The following is a 16499-nucleotide window of genomic DNA, read 5'->3' as shown; positions in this document are numbered from 1 at the left end:
ATTACCTGTTATCGCTGATCAGCCTAACCAAACCAAGAACAAGTTGAATCAGGATTCTATTTTTCTTTGAAGAATCGTTGTCAAGTCAGAAGAAGCATTAAAGAAACGGAGAACCAGTGCCAACCGCGTTTGTCAGGTTTATCGTTTCAGTTTAAAGTTTCGGTTTCTGATTTTCAGTTCGATATTCCGCTGCGTATAAATAGGTTGATTTTTTTAACAGAGTTCAGTAGAACAGTCGTTAAGTTCAGGCTCGTGCCATTGTTGTGTCTGTCTCTGTTTTTATCCAGTTTTTCGTTTTAGTCATTGTTATGGCAGAAGACGGAAAGGTTTCGATACAGAAGTTTAACGGACAGAAGTTCGGTTGGTGGAAGATGCAGATTGAGGCACTACTTTGCCAGAAAGACTTGGATGTAGTGTTTGAGGATGAAAAACCAGAAAAGATATCAGAAGCAGATTGGAAGAAGTTAGACAAGAAAGCTAGGGCTTGTATTACATTGTCGTTGTCGGAAGATGTGGCGTTTAACATCATGAAAGAAACCACAGCCCGTGGTATGATGGAGGCACTATCCAACATGTATGAGAAGCCTTCGGCAGCGAATAAAGTCTATCTTATCCGAGAGCTAGTGACAACAAGAATGAAAGAGGGTGGGTCAGTTACAACTCATATCAATAATCTTAATTCGATCTTGTCCCGCTTAGTGTCAGTTGACATTAAGTTTGATGATGAAGTTCAAGGCCTCTTGTTATTATCCTCTTTGCCCGACAGTTGGTCGCAAACAGTGACTGCAGTTTGTAGTTCGTCTACAAATATTACTTTCGATGGGATTCGAGATCTGATTCTGGGAGAAGATTCAAGACGCAGAAGTTCAGGTGAATCATCAGGCAATATGCTAGTCACATAAGGTAGAGGTAGGGGAAAACAGCGAGGCAGTGGGAGCAGGAAGAGGAGTCAGTCTAAGACTCGTAAGGATATTGAATGTTGGGGTTGTAAAGAGAAAGGACACTTCAGGAATCAGTGTCCGAATGGTAAGAAAGAGGTGAACGTTACAGAAGACGACACAGATGACGGGGTCAGTAGTGATGAGGCTTTGGTTTGTAGTGTTGAGAGTAGCGTTGATGCTTGGGTGATGGATTCTGGTGCATCGTTTCATGCCACTCACTGTAGTGAAACGATGAAGAATCTTAAATTTGGGGATTTTGGAAAGGTTCGACTAGCGAATGATGATATTTTAGAGGTTACGGGTATGGGAGACGTTGATTTGATAACTTCAGCCGGTACTTCTTGGACTTTGAAAGACGTGAGGGTTATTCCAAGTTTGAAGAAACGTTTGATTTCAGTTGGGCAGTTGGATGACCAGGGGCACGATGTTAAGTTCGGGAATGGGCAGTGGAAAGTAGTCAAAGGGAATCTCGTGGTTGCTCGTGGCAAGAAAATGGGTTCGTTGTATATGGTCGATATGTCATCGAAAGGAGTGGATCCAGTTTTGGTGAAAGACAAAGTCCGGTTCACAGAATCTCGTGGGCAGAAGAAGGTTCGTTTTGCAAGTAACAAACCCAGAGCCAAAGTGAAGATTCAGGATGAACGAGCTAGGAAGGTTAAATCAGTTGGGGGACATCGTGACAGTGGGAGCACAGGTCGTGTTTCAGTTACAGTTCCAGGTCGACAGTGGATTAAGAAAACCAGTATTCCAGCTGTAAAAGTCTCTCCAATGAATTACTTGCTGAATATGGAGAGTGTTTGTTCTCAGGTTATCTCAGGATCCGGTAGTTCGTTACAGTGGGAGCCGGTAGGGACAGAGAACGGGTCAGGGGCAGTTTCAGCCATGACTGACGTGTTGGAGCTCCGGGGAGCTTCAACGGGCCTTCAGGTTAATTGATGAGAAGGCGGTGGCAACTAGAAGAAGTTTAATGTTCAGATTACAGAAGTACAATCAGGAGTGCAGACGAGAGTACTCAAGGCCTCCGAGTGGGAGATTGTTGGGTTCGTAGGCCTTGTTGGCCCGGTTTATTATATGAAGTCAAAAGAGGAGACGGGTGTGGGCGGTCGGGCCCAAGCCCGGCCCGGTTTAGATTTCTTGCATAATAATTTACTAACCCTAGTTCAGTCTCTATATAAACAACATTATGTACTTGTAATATTTGTCACTCAATAAAGAAATACCTAGTTGCCACCCGTGGACGTAGGTCAGTTTAGACCGAACCACGTTAAATCCTCGTGTTCGTTTACTGCTTTCGTGTGTGTGTTCAGTTTCGTGTGTGCGTTTAATCCTAACAAAGTTTGCCTGTAAATACCCTACAAATTGCTATGCTATGATCGAGTGAGATTTTATTGTATACGCTTGTTTGTTTGTTATTTAGTTGTACTAGGTTGACCCGTTGGAGAAAAATTATTATGAAACAACTCGCTCCAGAGTTGAAATTGCATCCTCAACCTACCGATAGTGTCAGCAGTATTGAGCCCGTTGCTAAACCTCCCGGTTGCTTGGTGCCCGGGATAATCTATCCCGTAGTATGGGTGATCGGCCCTTGCGCTGCAGTTATCGACGAGGTTGTTTGTGCCGACATCCATTGTTGAGTCACCAAATATGAATATCGGGTAGTTGGTTCGACCCTTTGCGGATGCTGCAAACACACTGAAAATGGCTGCATAGATGATTAGGAGGAGCATGGGTTTTGGAGGTCTGAATTCCATTGTCATGTGTGTGGTGTGGTAAGTTTGAAGAGAGCAGTTACATATAGAAAGCTGGAGCCTGTTGGAATCAAGATAATACAAGAAGAAAAGTCTGAGAGTGTTTGCCTAGTTTACAATGATCATCCTAGTTTATGACCAACATGTCTGTCAAAACTTGTTTTTACATTATTAGAGTTTTTAGTTTCTTTTTTTTGTTTTTCCCTTAATTTTTGTGATACCTATTATTTTATGCAAGTGATTCAAACGCATATCCTCACAGAAACACCAAAATTGAGTATTTTGTTGTCATAATATTTTTGATATCAATAATAATAAACAGTTAAATAAAAGCAAACAAAATTTTTCATCCTGTTATCATTTCCTTTTTCTCTGTGTTTGTGGGTAGGACTGAAGGCCTATGGGTAAACAGTTTTTATAATTAAGTAATTAAAACATTACTTTGTTGAAAGTTTCATTAATTCTATGGTAGGGATCAACTTGGTACCGACTAGTACCAGTACCGGCAATGAAAATGCTCGGTTTGGTACCGGTACTCTAGGCAAAAATTTGGTAAATGCCGGTACCATTACCATACCAACCCTGAAAATCCAAATCCCGATTTTACCAAAAACTTGGTACTGGTATCCGGTACCATTTGCTCATGGTAAGGCATGTAACAAACTGATTTTAATCACTTTGACGCATACACCATATTTTCATTTCAAGAAAAAAGAGTCATGTCATGTCTACAACAAATGTTTAACAGCAAGCAATACAGGACTGCTCTGTCATTTCTCTATTTGAAACATTCAATTTTAAAGGCCTGCATCTATACATCACATACATATATACAAGTTTATATAACACAAAACCTATACATATAAACTGTCACATTCTGCCTGAAAACATTCTCCTTCCTAAACTGTACAATCTTTCAAAGGGCCTTGTGCTGGATACAATGCTATCATTAAAACTGTCTGTCTTAATAAAAACTGTATGTAGTGTCAGCTATTTGTACTGATTAAATTCATCTATGTTGTTGAACAACTAAAACCGAACCACTATCATCAAATTCACTAGAAGCCAAAAAATCACCCACTACACCAAGCTCCGGGCACTCTTCCCAGTCACTAATTCCAGTTGTTAAAAGCGAGTCGCTCCTGCCACCTTTCCCGACTACAAACATCGAGTATGTTTCCGCCATGTCTCTCAATATCGATCCTGTTTGGACCCCATCGTCCACATATTTTTCAACAAACCTCACCTTCCCTGATGTCACATACCTGCAAATACAACTAGTCAGTAGTTTTAAGCCATCAAGACCAAATTTAATTTATATCACAGTAGTACCTGTGATAAAAATTAGCCAATGCAGACCTATCAGCCTCTTCAACTTCGGTTTCCTGATCTTGTATTGTCACTAAAACATCCTCCTCCTTCTGCGCAACATCAACCCCACCATTAGGGCCCTTCGCAGACGTCGGTAAAAACCTAAACACCGTAACACTCGAATGATGATGCGTACTAAGCCGTTTGCTAAACCCCAACGCCTCCCGGTCATCCGGCCCACCAAAAAACAATGTAGCAATCTGCTGCAAAGATTCTGACCCTGCAGCTTGCGTCCCCGTGGTTGTATGACCACGGTCAACTAGAATCGCCACCGAACACTGAGAGTTTCTCAACACTTTTTGATTCGTTGTTCTAATACTTTCTTTACCGGTCTCAAACTTGCCATCAATTCTTTGATGTTTATGAAACGGAAGAACGATAAACGAAGTTCGTTTATCACCAGCAAAGTCACAGACATCTTGATCCATTGTTGAAAATGGTGATACTATTTTACCTTGTTGAATCATCATCTTTGTTTCTTCAATGAACATATCGACGGTTTCGTTTATTTGCACCGCGTCGTTGCTAACGTCGTTATCATCGTCGCTAGTGTCACCTTCTTCTTGTTCATAAATAGATGAGTTGCTCTTTTTGGTTTGTTCTGGAAGCTCGACTATGTGCACTAAATATGGGGAGATTGGGACGTTGTCGGACCCGCGAAGTGATACGATGAGGCGTACCATTGAGTTGACGGGATGGCTGCTGTGCACACACGCGACTAGTTTGAGTTCTTTATCGGGACTGTGATATTCCATTGGTATGTGTTTGATTCCGATTGTGTCTTTTTCTCTTCTTACCAAGAAACCGATTAGTGCAGCTGAGATTAGGGAGCTTAGTACTACAGCTGAAACCATTAAGTTGTAGAATACTGAACTGTTAATCACCTGCATTAACACAAACATCAAAACATGTCAAACGGGTTGGCGGATAATGATCAAGTTTTTGGGTTGCATAATTATGGGTTAAATGGGTTAGTGGCTGACATTTTAACTAAATGGGTCATATATTTATCTGTGCCAAAAACATCAACTGTTACCCGCCCTTAAAATCATGTAATCTGAACACGTTCTGTTTGTCCCCTTTATCTAAATGTGTCAAAGGGGTTGGCAGGTAATGATCAAGTTGTAAACGTGCTAATTGGGTAGTAAAAAACTAGGTTAATAAACGGGTTAGTGAAGTGACATGTTTAACTAAACAAGTTGGCGGGTTGACTTGTTTAACTAATCATGTTAACCCAAACACATCCCATTCAATTAAACAATTTGACCCAAGCACAGCCTGTTTTTTAAACAGGTTAGATATGCTAACCCAAAACCTGATTTTTTCATGTCAAAAGCATCAAGCCTAATCTGCACACACTTAAAAGTCATGTAACCCGAACACGACCAGTTTAACTCATTTATCTAAGCGTGTCAAAAGGGTTGGCGGGTTATAATCAAGTTCTAAACGTGTTAATCAGGTTTGTGGGTTGTAAAATGTGGGTTAAATGGGTCATAAACGGGTTAGTAGGTATGTTTAACTAAACACGTTAGCAGGTAGAACTATTAAACTAAACAGGTTAAACATGTCAACCCATTTAATTAAAAAGGAGTTGACTTGTACACGACCCCTTTAACCCATTTATCTAAACATGTCAAACTAGTTAGTCGGATAATAAAAATTGTAAACATGTTAATGGGCTTGTTGGGTTGTAAAAAAAGGGTCATAAACAGGTTGGCATGTTGACATTTTTAACTAGACAGCTTTGCGGGCCAACCTGTTTAATTAAACATGTAAAGCATGCCAACGACCCGTGCTTTAAACGTGTTAGATACACGAACCCAAAACCTAAATTTTTCATGTCATGTCAACCTCTAAATTAGTGTCACGCTAAGCTAAGAATGCAAAAAAGAAAAGAAAACCATAAAGAGAAGAAACCAGTCAACCCTTGAAACAAGACAAGAAAACACATAATACCTTATTCTGCATAGCTGTGGTCAAAGTCAAAATATCAACATGTCCCTTCATATTCATCAAAAAAGCAAGAAGAACACCTTCATTTAAAGGTGTCTTCAAATAATAACAAGCAGCAACTGTCCCAAATATCTTCCCACCAATACTCAATACAATCACCATCAAAACTATCCCAATCCTTTTCAACTCATTCAAATAACTCGTATCCGCTTTAAACCCCGTGTACCCAAAATAAATCGGGAAAATAAAATTATGGACCGTATATGTCAAAATCGCTAATAATGTCCGAGCCGATTTCCCACCTCGTGGGAACATAGACCCCATTAAGAAACAAGCTATAATACTGCTAAACCCCATAGTTTCCAAAGTCATTGCAGCAACAAGAATAACCGAACACAATAACATCACTTCAACCGCCTGAAGATTCTTTTTGTTTCGGTTTCTATGGTTAAGCCAGTTAACTAAATATGAGGTGAAAATAATAATCCCAACTAAAAGTAGAAGTGAAAAGAATGCCATAAGCGCCCACCCGCTAAACGTTCGTTTATTTTTCTCACCCGATATGATAACCAAAATAAAAACCGCGTACATATCCCCAATTAACGAGGAAGATATAGCCAATCTTCCAATATCAGAAGTTGCAAATTTCAAATCAGTAGCTAACCGAAACACAATGGGAGACGCTGTGTTGGCTAAGATTACTGTGATGACTAGTGCTAAGGTGAACCTGGACCCACGGGACCCGGTCTCTTCGTATACAAAGAAGGAAATGGTGGAAGCGAAGATTGTGCACATTAAACAACCGGCGCATGCGATGATGCTTGCGGGGCGTAGGTTTCGCATTAAGTAAGGGATGTCCATTTCAAGGCCTATGAGGAACATGATGCTTATTCTGCAGTATAATGCCATGCTTTCGTAGAAGTCGACTGCAAAGTTTTGGAAGAAGAAGACGTGTATGGATGGTGATCTTGATAAACCTGACGGGCCTAGCACAAATCCTGCCTGTGGTGTGGTGAAAGAAATGAGAATGCAATGGTTATATATGCTACGACGAGGATACTTAAGCAATTGTTAATGTAATAGAACATAACATAAAATATGAAAGACATGCAATTAAATGTAATGTAGCGTATTAGATAGAAGAGAAGATATGAGACATACTTACGAGCATCTGAGCGAGGGGCGCAGGTTGGCCCAAGGGCTTGAGGAAAATCTGGAAAACATGGGACAGAACCAGAATGGCGGAGACCTGCGTCGTCATGGTCAATGCCGGGTTCATCATGTCGTTGTCAGGGCATGATAACTCCGCCGTGTCATCCATTCTTCTCTTCTGCAATTAATGACGACGAGAAATGGGGTTGGAGGAGGAGAAAGGGGATTTTGTTTGGAGTTGGAATTGCATGCAAGGAGAACCAACATCCTACAAATTTCCCCTTTTTTTCGTTAATGGTCTCTTATCTATTTTTTTTTTTTTTATTTACACACAAAAATATTAATGGTTTTGCCGAAAATATAATTATTTCTTTGTGTGCTAAAATCTATTTGACCATCGTCTCTTAAAACTTTAACTAAAACCAACAAGTTGTACTTCTCCCACACACCAGTCTATTGAGCCAGATGATTTTGTGATCCGGCCTTAGCAAGGAGAACCATCATATATATTTTTCAGTGACCTATTTATTACTAATACCTTAGCAAGGACGTACAAGGGTATATAAAATGAAAACTTAACTATTTCAATTTCAATATAAAGTTTTCCATTACTATGAAACAATAATGGTCTTCTAAACTGAAAGGTGTGATAGCGTAGAAATGCATTTAAGAGCGTCTAATGGGGCATAAACAGGTGATGCGTAGTGTATGCCATGTGATTTCTTTCAACATACTCATAGGCTTAAAAACTTAAAATGGCTACTATAAAATAAAAAAAATGCAAGTGACATAAACATAGCAGCGAAATAATAAGAATTTGAAATTTTGAAATATAACAAATCTTTTTATACAAATATGTAACAAACATATACCGGCTATTGACCTATTACGAATAAACGGATTATCAAACTCAAAAGAAGCAACCAAAATAAGTTCCACCCTTTTGGCCTAGGATTTGTGATGCTTGAGAGCTTCAAAACGAGCAGCAAGTGTATCATAATCTGGCAGTTTAGGATGAACCCGCTGACCAGGTTTCACATCACCTGAAGTAGGTGCAGAACGGTTCGGTGGACCACGATTCCCATCAGGGGCATGGTCCGTCTCAATTTCTTCATCACAGTCAGACTCTGACTCATCAAACTTAACAGATGAAACTACAGGTGCATTGTAGGTGTGTCTTCTAGACATCTTATTATTATAATCTATTTCAACTTGTTCATCAGAATCTGAATCATCAAATTTCACACCAGATGCATTGTAACTGTGTCTCCTTTGACCGGATGAAACATAGGACCTCTCAGAATTCGGCCTTGATGTTTTGTTGAACTGAACAGGTGAGCTGTTAGAAAACGAGTCAAGATTGTTGGCATTTATAGAACCAGTTGACTGGCTTGACTCTTTGCTTGCTAAGTATGCAGCAGCTTCTGCAGCAGCAATTGCCAGTTTAGCTGACTCAGCAGCAGCTTCAGCAGCTGATTTTGTGTTGTCAAAATGCATCATGTTTTTTTGAACGGTTTCTGAGTACCCATTTGATGGTTGGTTTGGCTTATCGATAGGCATGGTTGAAGCACTCACAAAGGTTTGAGAAGTTCTGTTTCAGAGTCTGTCGTGTCCCAATCAATCTGGTATTCTTTAGCTATTTCTTTCAAGACTTTCAATTTCAATTCACCAGCAGGGGTTCTAACAGAGAGTTTATCAATAAGCTATAAACACATTACAAAACCATCAATAAATCAACCAACAAAAGAGGCATAATTCAATTATTATCAAAGCAACCTACTCACCATTCGATTGACACCACAATCAGGCCTTAGATCAGTAGCTGCCCCAACAAAATCTTGACCATATTTCTTCTCAAAAATATCTCTAAGTGCAGCTAATTCTGGAATTTCAGAACATCTTGGAGCTGCAAATATTAAACTTGATATCCCTTCTTTTAGATCTGCTGGACACGCCCTGTTGAAACAAATAACACTGAGTGGTTTATTCATTTTGTATACAAGCGAAGCTTAATATTCATAATATATACCTCTGTTTTGCAATAATGGTTAGTCGTTGCACAATAAGTTCACAGAAGAGCTCGATGAAGTCGTTTGCAGCCAGAATGTTTTGTTCTCTCAACCTTAACATAAAAGTGACATATTAGATTTTAGCTTATGTGCAAAAGAAAGACCTAATTCACAAAGTATAAGTCAATATGATGGGAAATTCAATCATGGTAATTTGAATTAAATGGTTTAAGTAGTTGAGGTCAAGACAATCATAATCATAAAAGTAAAGTTAAGTTAGAAGAATGAAAAATTTGATGTCCTGTAAGTATGAGAGGAATCAAATCTGTTGAAAGCCAAGCATCAAGAAGTAAGAAAGAAAACCCTAATTCTGGCAGTGGCATCTTGACCAGATTGAAGGAGCATTGCAATGTCACGCCTCATCTGCCTGACAACCACCTGTCTCTTGTTCCTCAGAAGCTTTATCCGCCGTCTTGCTGTAATGTACCGTTGTTATTGAATTGAAGTAACATCAATTAGGGCTGAAAAAGAAAGAAAGAAAGACGTACCATTTGGAGGTGTTGAAGGAGGTGAAGAAGAGTGACCGAGTGAGTCTGGCGACCTGAGATTTGCTCATGGTGGAAGGCGGGTTTGGGTTCAACGGGTACAACAACGGAAGGTGCAACGGGAGGAGGTTGGGTAGCTTGAAGTTGGGCTAGTAGTTCGGGAATCACAGCGGCCATTTGCTTGACGACGAAAGATGCCATATGCCGGTTGGAGTTCTTGCGTGGTTGACGTCGTAGTGGAGGCATTCTAAAACAAAAATTTCTAAAGAAAATAGAATGAGTTTGAAGTAATTGGAAATAAATATGAGAGTGTATAAAGATAAAATAAAATTTCGATTTTTGATTGTGAATTCCTAGAGTTAGTGAGGATGAGATGTTAGTAAGAAATTTATTTATTTATTTATTTATTTATTTTTTTAAGTTTGTACATAAACCAAATGATAAAATGTGTATAAGTATATGTTTCAAAGTTTTGGAGTTTAAAAATTGGGAGGTTTTGAAGTAAAGAAATTTATATATAGTCAGAGAAGTCGTACATGAACCACCATGATTTGATATCCCGACAATAAAATTTGTATATAAATGTAATATATATATGGAGTCGAACATATGCACGTATCACCGCGTCTTTTATGTCGTTGACTCAAATTGCGATAATAACATATAATAAAACGGAGATACAACGAGATGTCAAAAACACTAGTCCACGTATCACCGTGGCTTTCATGTTTTCAACACCAAAATATGGAGGCAACCGGAACGCTTGCATTCGACTACTTAAAGTTGTCGTCTCATATAACGTAAGTCGTTTGGCCTAGAGAAGAACACTTAAACTCGACCTTCCCAGGTAAGTATATCACCTTCGATTCTTGGAATCTTTTTGTCAAAAGGCCGTTTCCAAGTGTTCAGTCCCTACGGTCATCGCAACGAATATTATAGAGCCGATCTTTAAGGAGATTTTAAACAACGGAATCCAAGTTAAGCTTGTGATCCATAAAACATAATAAAAAAAAACTAATGTTTTGCGTTTTAAGGTAAGGATACCTTAGAATACTATGAAAGTGTGTGTATGTGTACATTTATGATTTAAAAATGAATTTTAATCAAGTTTATAAATAAATAAGTGCAATAAACAATCAAGTAGGGTAAACACGTATAAGCATCACGTATAAGGACCCTAAAGCCTAAACTATACTAGGTCGGTACGTCTAACCACCTATCTTATAGTCGATGGGCTTTGATACCAATCTGTCACACCCTGACCATGACGGAAACGTCGGGGCGCAACCGATTGTTCATCGCACACGACACTATTAAGTGACAATTTTAATCAACTCATTTAAATTCATAAAAACACAAAGAGTCACATAACTTGTTTATACAATAACCGAATTCAAATCATAGTAAATAATATAATGTTCGTTTTGCTAATATCCTAATAGCCTCGATAACGTTTTTTCTTCAAGTCCTCGAGTTAACCTAAAGTCAAACCTGTAACATTGCATAAATAGATTTTGTCAACACAAAGGTTGGTGAGCAATTTCATAGTTTTTGAACAATAGATATATAATATGAAATTCCACAACTTGTATACAAAACAATAAATAATAGCAATAATTTAGATAAATGAAATCGTTAATAAGAATACATTAACGACACCTTTCTATAAGGGGATGCCAAATATACTCGGATTTTGTATGAAATCGTTAATAAGAATACATTAACGACACCTTTCTATAAGAGGATGCCAGATATACTCGGATTTATGAATCAACCATCCAAAAGCGGTAAACACATTAGCACTCAAGCATATAAGCATATAATCACCAAATCGAGCATTTATTTAAGTAAAGTATACAATAAAGTTTGTGGTTTAAGACTCAAGTATAAATCATTTGGATTTGAATAAGTTTGCAATGTCACCCCCAAAATATAAAAGAGTGAAAACAGGGGATGAAAGTACTCACATTCAAGTAATAAACTTGAAAGATTTGATGATTTGGAGATTAACCGGAACGATGAGTTTAACGAACGAAGCCTAAAGTAGAAGAAGTCTTGTATTAGAAAAGTTGTCTTGGAAGTCTTTAAACAAAAATAAATGATAAGAAATGTAAACATTTAAAGTTTAAGGTTTAAAATGTAAATATTTAAGAAATTATAATAATAGTCCTTTAAAAATGTAAGTTTGCTCGAAACCGGGTTAAAGTATCTAGCCCTTAATTTTACTCAACCTATGTTAAGTAATAAGGTGGGTAAAAATGTAAGAAAGTAAGTCCCTTTATAATATAGATACTAAAACGGGTTTTAACGAGTGTTCGGGTGGTCGGTTCGAGTCTTGGTGACTTGACCAAACCCAAAGTCAACTTTCCCAAAATAATAAATGTACGAGATAACTCAATAAATCTTAAAGAGACTTAACCAAGTATGTAGTTCTATTGTTTTAGAACTAACAACGTCCGTTAAGCGAGTGTTCGGTTTAATCGGTCCAAACTTTGTTATAAGATCAAGTTGGATTCAACATTCCGAGTACTTTGTGAAAATAATTAAAATTAGTTTATAAAGTATTTTTAAAGAAATATATAAGCTTTAATGGTTAAAAACACACTTGTGTGTCTTAAGCGAGTAAACTTGGTTTAGTTCGGTTTGGTTCGGTTTTTATCTTGGAATAAGGCCAAGAATGGTTACTACATGTCCAAACATCATAGAACTTGTAAAATAATTTATAAATAATAATAACAAAGTTTTACATACAAAAAGTCAACAACAAAGTCTTTAAACGAAAGTTCGGTTTCCGGTTCGAATCTTGTTTCGGGATAAGACCGAGGTTAGATTCTACAAACCCATAACCATGGAACTAATTAAAATGATTTTAGAAACTCAAATCTTACATAAAACATGTTTATACAACTATTTAAACAAACGAGTAAACAAGAGTTCGACTTCCGGTTTGGAGCTATTTACGGAATAACCGAGGCTAGTCTCTACAAACCCATAACCATGGAGCTCAAAATGTAAAATAGAACAAAGATGAGCAGAAGTTAAACAAGTATAACAAGTTTGATAGTTAGATGCGGAAAATATATATATAATCAAGGACTACTACGAGTCCTCCATGTAGCTTTGTCTTATGGGCCGGATACTTAACCGACCGAGACCGGAGAAATGCCCACCGAAGGTACAAAGGGTGCTATTATATATATGTTGTATAACAATCTTCAAGTATAAATAAGTGTTAACAAGTTGATTATAATGTAAGACTATGGTCAGTTTGACTTTGGAAAGTCAAACTGCCAAAAAAATATGAAGAACACCTTTGAATGCTTGAGAATTGAAAGAAAAAAAGATGAATGAGTAAGGATTAATGAAGGGGATATGGGTGTATATATAGGGTCGGTTGAAAGAGTCAAGCATGGGGTGTGATATTAAGGTTTTCATGCAAGAGGGGTCAAGACAAGTCACAAAACAACAAAAAAAACAAAAATGGGGCTGCTGCTGGTCAGCACGTCGGTTCGCGTCCGGAAGTTCGTTTTTGATATATCTTGAGCGTTTTAAGTCCGTTTTCGAATCCGTAAAAGGGGTTTTTCAAATTAGACAAGCGGGAATGTTTTAGTAACATAAAATCCAATATTTTATATATTTGAAATGTTCGGAATATAAATCGGGTCAGTTTACAACATAAAAACAAATACAAAATAAATACAATTTGACTCGAAATCGAGAGATGTCACAGTTGGGCTTTGAAATCGGCAAGCAAAGATTTAAAAACAAAGTTAGCATCACTGCTGCAAGTCGGTGGTTATCTGAATCATCCAGCACAAGTGATCATGGTATCAACGTGTTTTAACTCTACAATCAATAGCTTAGCATCTTTGAATTGTGCCACCATTTCCCTTGTGCTGCCACAGATATCCAAGATTTTCAAGGATTGGTCGAGTAATTCCTCTAGAATCTCTTGTTTTGATTGCAAACAGGTTTAGAACATCATCATCACCCATGCGCTTGTGAGCTTAGATAAACAACTGCAGATGGTCACCCATGCACTGTTGTTGGATTGGAAGAGTGGTTAGATGTGATATGTAAAAACTTGTATTTGGAAGGGGAAATATATAAAAATCCCTAATAATATCGATCTGCCGGTCAATTTCTTTATTTACACCCCCTATAGGTTGCTTATGTGGGACCGGTCCACAAAATCATGATGCTCCCACTCTCATATTTTACATATGATTCTCAAGTGAGCTCCTTACACACAAAACGTTGTTGTTGTTGTTGATTAGCTTGTTAGGGACAATATATAATAAACGAAAAAAATTTCTGACTAAAAATGTTAGAACACGACAAAGGCGATGGATATTTGAAACTCATTTGAGCTGTGAATGAATTTCATTTTAACAATATTTTTTTAGATGTTTCTTTGTATATGTATCGTAAGTAAGTTACATTTACAAAAATACAAAAAAATAATACATGTATCCACTTCGAATATAGGTTTAATGAATATGTAAACGTTGTTACACTTACGCAAATTACACTATATATAAATATACTTAAACGTTTGTTACACCTATTTTAATAGTCTATCCATATTTTCTTTACAGATGTAACTTACTTATCATACATATGAAATTTTTTTTTATATAAAATTTTGCATAACTAATGGAGTTCTTTCGAATTCTCGCAATTCATTCACACACACATGTGTATGCGCGCGTGTTTTACAATGAATTGTTGCAATCCTTTGTTAAAGGCATGGCATGTTATAGTTATAACCGATAATCTGATTGCCCAGTTGCAACTACTCCAAGTTACCACTTTCTGGTGAGTTGATATTAATAATACTCGTGTTAGCTGCTATTGTTACGTACCCACCAAAGTTTAAGGGCCTGCCACAGCTTATTTGCTTCTTAAGCTCATTTGGTACTACTAAAATAAGTTGCTATCGAGCTTTAATTAATTTGCTACCGACCAGCAAAAACCAAATAACTACCATGTAAGCGCAACCTCAATCAGGAGTGTTGCCGGCCGTAGATGTTCCTTAGTACCGAAGCCATAATAAAGTTGAACAAGAGTACGCTCCACACGTCCTAAATCGCATCAACAATTAGTATGATCTCTCTGTTAGTTTACAAGTTAATCATGATTAACAAACTAGTCCGATGACACAGAAATTACCAATATAGATTTTCATGGCAATGCATAGCTACAAATCATGGAGAATGTACATGTCGTAATTTCTATTAAATAGACTAATTAATAAGTAAACAGATGTTTTGATTTTTACTAGGAGATGATGTTAAGAAGTGAAACTCTGGTCTGAACCAAGCACCTAAAAATGAACTCTAATCCACCCTCCACGCTTTCAATCTGAGCCCCTAGCCTCTCCAAACTGCATTGTGCGATCTGCACATTTCTTGTTTCCCTCGAAAATCCATATTTACGTAATACTCTCAATGCAGCATCAGTTCGTTCAAACTCATTCCCGATCCCATTTTCTTGCTTATATTCGCATGCCACAGTCCCTTTGTGCATCAACTTTGACGCCACAAGTGACCACCTATTTGGCTTAGAAACTGGTACACAAAAGAACATCAACAAAGACTCAAAAACCAAAATGGTCATTTCGGATACTCCTATTACCGCCCTGGCAAGCTGGTGGTGGTTATGTGAAACAACCACCATTGAGCCACCATTGATCATGTTATTAACTTGCTTCAAACTTCCAATCAACCTTTTAATATCTTTTTTCATTTTCCTTGTAAAGCAATTGTATTTCTCCATGCTGATTTCAAATGTCAGCTCCCCCTTTCTCCTCCTTAAAGCACACAGAAGCTCTCTATTATGTCCTTTGACTTCTGACAGCATATCACTTATTCGACCCAATTCTTGTTTTGTTCGCAAGACATCAAAGCTTTCGTAATTGATGAAGTTGGGAGTTCATCCATGCATTTGTACAATCTTGAAAGCTGAGATAAACCACTACAAATTGCGTCCGCAGATGCTGCTGTTGTTTTGATCTTGTTAAGCAGTTTTTCAATCTCGAAAGCGATTGGATGCGATCTGCAAGGTAAGCTAATGGATTTAGTTTGGAATCTGATGCTAAATTTTGAAGCACCAGCCACGAGTGTATATAGAAAAAGCTTTATTTGTTTTATTATTATGGTAAGCTTATCATCTATTGTTCACTATATATATGTTTATACTTGAGTACGACATAATTGTTTTCAATGGAATCACTGAGATTGGTTTTTATTTCTTGTATTGGGTTTTTTTACAATGAAAAGAGATTACATATAAATAGATGGATGTTTACATTTGTAACAATGGAATACAAACTAATAAAGGAAAGAAGGATCCCTTTGATTTGGCTCCAACGGTTCACACCTCCTAGCTGTCCTTTGCTGTTGATTTCTCACAAATGGGGAAAGAATGTCAAGTAACTTTTCTTATTATCTTTTATTGTTTTTCTAACACTCCCCCTTAAGTTGAGCAGTAGGGTTTACAACGCTCAACTTGTCAAGACATTGGCTAAATATTCTCCCATTAGCGGCCTTTGTTAATATATCTGCTAATTGGTCTTCTGATCGAACAAAAGGAAGCTCTATAATCTTGGCTTCAAGTTTTTCTTTGATGATGTTCCTATCAACTTCCACATGTTTTGTACGATCGTGTTGAACTGGATTTTCTGAAATTTGTATTGCAGCTTTGTTGTCACACATGATTTTACTAGCTTTGGTTTGGGGAAACCCGAGTTCTGTCAAAAGTTTACATATCCATAAAACC

General features: G+C 37.6%; 1 protein-coding gene and 1 pseudogene across 2 annotated transcripts; both read right to left on the bottom strand.

The window, feature by feature from the left end:
• Nucleotides 1-3620: 3620 nt before the first annotated feature.
• On the bottom strand, nucleotides 3621-7334 carry LOC143626274 (cation/H(+) antiporter 2-like). The gene is made up of 4 exons (XM_077096416.1): nucleotides 7179-7334; nucleotides 6017-7015; nucleotides 4022-4944; nucleotides 3621-3954 (listed from the first exon to the last, which is right to left on the bottom strand). The coding sequence occupies exons 1-4, from the start codon at nucleotides 7332-7334 to the stop codon at nucleotides 3699-3701; spliced, it is 2334 nt and encodes a 777-aa protein (XP_076952531.1). The 3' UTR covers nucleotides 3621-3698.
• Nucleotides 7335-8108: 774 nt separating this feature from the next.
• Nucleotides 8109-15581, bottom strand: LOC143626349 (uncharacterized; annotated as a pseudogene). The gene is made up of 4 exons (XR_013152414.1): nucleotides 15046-15581; nucleotides 9195-9287; nucleotides 8950-9121; nucleotides 8109-8868 (listed from the first exon to the last, which is right to left on the bottom strand). The product of XR_013152414.1 is annotated as an uncharacterized LOC143626349 (transcript).
• Between the last annotated feature and the right edge of the window lie 918 nt (nucleotides 15582-16499).

The sequence above is a fragment of the Bidens hawaiensis genome, unplaced genomic scaffold, assembly GCF_021521415.1.
Source record: "Bidens hawaiensis isolate Kalapana, Puna unplaced genomic scaffold, B.hawaiensis_p1.1 tig00004357_1, whole genome shotgun sequence".
NCBI lineage: Eukaryota > Viridiplantae > Streptophyta > Magnoliopsida > Asterales > Asteraceae > Bidens > Bidens hawaiensis.
Note: the sequence above shows the minus strand (reverse complement) of the source record. Positions and strands in the feature narration are given on the sequence as shown.

Coding starts and splice junctions, on each gene's coding strand:
- LOC143626274 (XM_077096416.1), bottom strand. CDS start 7,334: ATGGATGACACGGCGGAGTTATCATGCCCTGACAACGACATGATGAAC. Junction 4,945..6,016: donor CCACAGCTATGCAGAATAAG/GTATTATGTGTT, acceptor GTGTTAATGCAG/GTGATTAACAGTTCAGTATT. Junction 3,955..4,021: donor TTGGCTAATTTTTATCACAG/GTACTACTGTGA, acceptor TTGTATTTGCAG/GTATGTGACATCAGGGAAGG.